We start from the raw sequence: 6,000 nt of genomic DNA, 5'->3' as shown, positions 1-6,000 counted from the left end.
TTGCCCCCTCACATATACTAACGTGCCACAAACAGGACTTTAATATCACCAACCATTCCCATGTTATTACGGTGTATCCATATAAATGGCCCACCCTGTACATTGGTTTACCATGACTACTTAATTCTTCCTCAGCCACTCAGCAGCACTTGTGTGATTTGCCCACCTAGCTCCCAATAAGAAGAAGACAGCTTCAACTGTCTGTGTGTTGAAAAATAGCAATGCGTCCATACCGCATTTTCTTGTTAATAACGTTAGAAATAGTAATTATTCAAATTAGTAGTTACTGAAAAATTAACAGTGTTATTAAGGCTTAAAAGCCCTTATTCCCATCACTGATAATGACTTAAACTTCACCTTAATGTATTTATTTTAATTTCAACTCAGGTTGGATTTTTTTTTTGTGCGCAGTGCAGATTTTCTGTGGGCAGAGACCGTGTCAGCGCGACTGCACACGTGCGCAGCACACATGCGCACGTATGCAGCTTAGAGGGAACAGTGCATATGAACAACAGAGAGGCCATCTAGAAATACTGTCTAGACAGTATTTCTAGATGGCCTCTTACCTGCATAAATATGCAAACATCAATAACCACACATAAGCAAGTGAAAAGGTTGTTAGACAGGAAAGTTTTGTAGGGTCTACCTTAGAATATAAAGCGCCTTGAGGTGACTGTTGTTGTGATTTGGCGCCGTATAAATAAAACTGAAATTGAAATTGAAAATAGGATTTCTGCTGCTACAGCTAGGTGAGTGGCTCCAGGAGATCACAGGAACAATATCTGAGAACTCTGCCCTCTTCTGGACAGTCCTAGGAACAGCAAAGATACTGTGCAGGACCCTCAAGCTACCAGGCCTTTGGTAGAGGACCCGAGCTTGAAGGATAAAGACCGCTGTGGAGGAGGTGTGGTCCCTGGCGCAGCTGCAGGGGAGGAGTGGTGCAGTGAGCTCAAGGGGGCGGTACTGGGAGCCAGGTGAGCCATAGGTGGTGGCGATTGTGTGATGACAGTGTCTCACTCACTATGTGTTAATAGACCTCTCTGCATCGAATCATATCTGTTATTAATCTCTGTCTCTCTTCCACAGCATGTCTTTATCCTGTTTTCCTTCTTTCACCCCAACCAATCACAGCAGATGGCCCCGCCCTCCCTGAGCCTGGTTCTGCTGGAGGTTTCTTCCTGTTAAAAGGAGTTTTTCCTTCCCACTGTTGCCAAAGTGCTTGCTCATAGGGGGTCATATGATATGATTGTTGGGTTTTCTCAGTATGTATTATTGTGCGATCTATTGTACAATATAAAGCGCCTTGAGGCGACTTTTGTTGTGATTTTGCGCTGTATAAATAAAACTGAATTGAATTGAATTGTTTCTGTTTGTCTATATAGTGATGGCAGAGTCGAGCGGGAGAGAGAGCTGGACCGGAACGGACTGTTACCTGTGCAGAACTGTCAAATAAATACATTTCTTGTGAGTAGAAACATTGTGTGTATCGCATACTTCACAACCGCCAACAGAGGTGAGAGGGGATTTTTTTTTTTTAAGGAGGCTCTGTCATCACAAGAGTTCAGACTGTGGGATGGATAACATTAGTTTTTTGAATCACAATTCACAAGGTTTAACATATGACAACAACATCTTGTACAAATCACAATGGTATAACCTATGACAACAGCATCTCAGAGGATACTGCTCCATCGACGAGCCGTTACTTCACAAAGAGGTACTTCCTTTTATGACAAAGTATGTTTGTTGAATATAGTACAGGCGTTTCTCTGCATCTTTAACAAATCCGCCAAATGGGGTTATTCAAAATAAGACCCAGCTTCAATACCACATGATAATTTTTTTTACACTGAATTTACACTGTGCAGTGGCATTTTTGTCGAGCTCCTGCCCTGTTTTATTCATCAAGTAGCATTCAATAAACTCACAGACAAGGTAAAAGTTATGAACACATTTTGTTTTATTTTCTTTAAACTTGTGCATCAACTTCAAAGGGTAAACTGTGTGCACTGCATCTTGTTTTTATAACAGGTTCAAAATTATTTAGTTGTCTTTATAATTCTTCTAAATACATCTTTTCCTTTTTAAAACCATTTACACACAATTGCTCAGCACTGGATTCTAGCAATCTATAATTAATCAGGGGTGTAGAATGAAAGAATCATCAACAATCTTCCTTTTTAGCTGTGTGTGTACATTTTAATTTGCTCTTACCAACTACCATTCTTCTTCTGTGTGAAGTAAAAATATCTTTCTTTAAATATGATTCCTTTACATGATAAAAATAGTTTCTTTTTTTCTGGTTCTCCAAAATAATACAGTGTCACTGATGCTTTACCATAATGCTCTGTGTCTCTGTCGGAGAGCATAATAATAATTAGTGCGAATCTGTTCCGTTGAGGATGGGTGCGTGATGGGCTCTTAGGGGTCTAGATGTGTGGATGTTTTTGTGTTGGTTCTTTTCTAGTGTACAAAGCCTCCTGAACTACCAGCCGGGAGCTCCACCCCTTGGCCGTGAATGACACTCCTCTTAGTGTGGTTTGTGTTGGTAAAAATCATTACAAAATTTTGATTCTTGTCGTACAAAAACACTTTTTTCATAGAAATTGCATTTGCACAAGTAACTGTGGAGATTTGCTGTGAAAGGAAGAAAGCCACAAAGGTACAAAATTAACATGGAGGCCATGCCACTGACCAGTAAAATGAAATAAGAATAAAGTACATAAAACAAAAAACAAACCATCAAAAATGCAAAAAGTGTGTGTACCCATACAATGTTGAAATGAAGTGTGTTCAGTGCAGCAGTGAAAAACCAGTCCAAAGAGATATAAATAAGGAGCGTTATAAAATAATAATTAATAAATAAAAACAATAAATATCTTGAATAAATAAAAGTTATGTGTGGTGTGACTGCTGTGGATTTAGACTTGATGAGCCGTGCCCACACCTTTCCAGGGTTTCTTTTTATTGATATTAGAGGAGTTTTCAGACAGCGAGTGGATGCCTCCAATGAAAACACGGCAGCTGCCACTGCCACTGTGTACACCACTGTGTGTGCTGTGTGACCATGGAAATTACAACCAAGCAAAAGAAAAAAAAATACAAGACAATATTTTACAGATACTGGGTCATCTAAATGAAACACCTCTACACCAGTAGAGAATAGACATCAAACTGAAAGTACATGGTTTGTCATTCTTATTAGCCAAACTTACTAGAATATTATTATTATTATGTTATATGGCTAATCATCTTTACCCACAATTCAAGAAAAAACAACACTGTTTCAAACAGCAGCCTATGGTTTAAAGGCTGGTCGAATCAAAGGGAGCATGGGATGTTGGAAACCAGTTACTCCACCTTCATAGAGTAGTTTCTGGAAAGGGACATAGAAAGCTCACTATATTATATAACCTCTACTTCTGCAATTTCTCCATAAAGTTTCTAAAAGTCACCTCCACCAGCAGATTAGAAAACAAAAGTGCTAGTACTCTGAAAAATAAATACATGAGATCGCTTATTGCCTGATAGATGATATACAATAAAACCATTTTTTGTGTCAATCAGTATCGTGACTAAGGAATGCCTCTGTGTACACTGTAATCTCGTCATGCTCTTGTCGGTTTGGGTTTTAATTTAGCCTGTCAAATCTTAGTCTACAAACTTAGTTCCTTGTTCACCCAGTTAACATCTCTATACTGGCTCACAATCTGTTATTGGTGTTGTTTAACCAGCCTATTTTGAGCTCAGTGGTGAAAGTCGGAATAAGTAGCAGCTAAAGATGACAGGACCAGTTTTTTAAAGGATTCTTCTGTCTCCCTTCAGGTTAATTTCCAGAGTCTTCTCAACATCTGGGTTTTGGAAGTCTGGACAAGCTGATAGTTTTCCATCTTTCTGCCTTGCCAAGTTGGTAAGTGTAATGAGGTAACGCGCTGAAATTTCACCCAGAATCAAGTTATTTCCACAGGAAATATTGTAGAATCGCTTATCCCTAGCTAATTATAAAGAAACAAGAACAATATGTCGTCAATATATTGCAAAGCACTTCTGCTCTATCTTCAGATACAATTGCCAAATTTGCCCCCCCAGCAACACCCCTACCATTTACCCGCAACCTTTTTCCCAATGTCTCTGCACTCCATCTCACTACCAGAAAAACGGTAAGAGAGTGACTGAGATTCCCATTTTAGGCCATGGTCTCTTTGCCTGGCAGTCTTCGGTCGTTGAAGGTGTGCATGTTGATAACCTCTTCTGTTTTCACCATTATGGGTCGCTGGGGCTTGTGTTTGAGTCGGCGCTGGCACTTGAGGGAGACTCGCAGTTCTTCCACCATGGCACTGCAGAAAGACCTCTGCAAAAGAAGGAAAGAGAAAAAAGAAAGCAAAATGGGTTTCAGAGCACTTGCCTTATCCAAATGTAACGGTTAAAAGAACAAGGCTGTTTTCCCTGTGGGCAGCCTCTTTTGTAGCCTCCTCCAATCACCAGTCACCATTTCATCCCAAAGTTGTCATAGGGGAAAATGGTAAAATATATAGTGCAGAAGGCCTAGAACATAGGGTATGCATGATGGGAGCAAGGAAAAAATTAGAATGGAAAGAGGTGCAGGTACAATGGCAGACTTTTAGGTAATGGAATTACTCAATACTCTGTCAGAGTACATCTGTTTAAAGATCTGAAGCTGTTGCAGCATATTGAAGGCTTTTTATGCATGGTGATCAGTGTTGGGCAAGTTACTTTGAAAAAGTAATTAATTATAGTTACTAGTTACTTCTTCAAAAAAGTAACTGAGTTAGTAACTGAGTTACAATATTCTAAAAATACTTAATTACTTGAAAAGTAACTATTGTGTTACTTTAAAAAAACGTTTAACCCCCTGGGGTCCAGGGTGTAATTGGCCATTTTTAACTACTCTTGATTTTCCCTCCACATTTCACCTTTAAAAACTATTTACTTTGCCTTGTTTGGTATCATTGTTTTCAGCACAACCTCACGTGTCTGAATTTACAGTTATGTTTTTATTTTGACATACTGTATTAACACAATTGATCTAAAATCAGACAAAAAACATAAAATCAGAGTAGAAAAAGTTATATTTTTACTGTAACGACCACAAACATCTTTAATGAATCATATTTCATAACTTTAAATCCAAATATAAATTGTCAATTTTAAAATCATATGCACAAGTTTTGCAAACAACAAAGTTATTTACACCCATTTACCTTTTACCCTTTTTTTTTAAAATAACCATTTCAAACTATTTACAGAACAATCAGCTGTTCTGCATTTAATAAGATGCCACAAATTATTTGTGCCACTCCAAAAAAATCATTTCTGTCCACTATAAAGGAGAACATCGCAGCCTGATACCTGCAGGCCTGACAGCAGCAGGTGTATCACTGCTGTTTCTACCTGGAGACAGCAGTCGCCTCATTGTTCTGACACACAACACAAAACTATCCACAACACTACACATTAACTACACAAGACAACACATTAACTACACACTCCAAACACGCTAAACGTCACAAATCTCTCACATCTCAAAACTCACTCTCTCTCTTTTTCTGCTGTCTCTCTCTCTCTCGCCGTCACTCCTAAAACGTCCCCTGTTTTTTTTTTGTTTGTTTGTTTGTTTTTTTGCTCATAAGCAGAGAGTGCTCGCTGCGCTGTTCTTACACAGTAAACATGATGAAACTATTGAGGAAAAAACGCCGCGTATATATTGTTTATCATGACTCTGGTTTTACGTGGCCTATCAACACAATTTATAAACTGGTATATATCACCTTGTTGCTTTGTCTTGAAGTGGTCATGTGATTGGCTTACCACGACTACTTTATTCTTCCTCAGTCAAACAGCAGCACTCATACGATTGTTTTGCCCCCTGAGCTCCAGGTGTTGTGCTAGACAGTGATCGTGATTACCGTCCGCGGGAGCGCGCAGCTGCTTAAAGCTGTAGCGTCCAGATTACTTACAGCTACTTCCGTGCAGCTGATA

At 39.1% G+C, this 6,000-nt stretch overlaps 1 protein-coding gene across 1 annotated transcript in view; it reads right to left on the bottom strand.

The window, feature by feature from the left end:
- Window positions 1–3,298: 3,298 nt before the first annotated feature.
- grik2 (glutamate receptor, ionotropic, kainate 2) overlaps window positions 3,299–6,000 on the bottom strand; it is a 288,770-nt gene continuing 286,068 nt past the window's right edge. Inside the window, 2 exon segments of the mRNA XM_039619454.1 lie at window positions 3,299–3,376; window positions 4,151–4,351. Of these exon segments, the coding sequence (XP_039475388.1) occupies window positions 3,299–3,376; window positions 4,151–4,351 (279 nt within the window).

The sequence above is a fragment of the Oreochromis aureus genome, linkage group 11, assembly GCF_013358895.1.
Source record: "Oreochromis aureus strain Israel breed Guangdong linkage group 11, ZZ_aureus, whole genome shotgun sequence".
NCBI classification, from domain to species: Eukaryota; Metazoa; Chordata; class Actinopteri; order Cichliformes; family Cichlidae; genus Oreochromis; species Oreochromis aureus.
The sequence above is the reverse complement of the archived record's forward strand: the minus strand, read 5'-3'. Positions and strand labels throughout refer to the sequence as shown.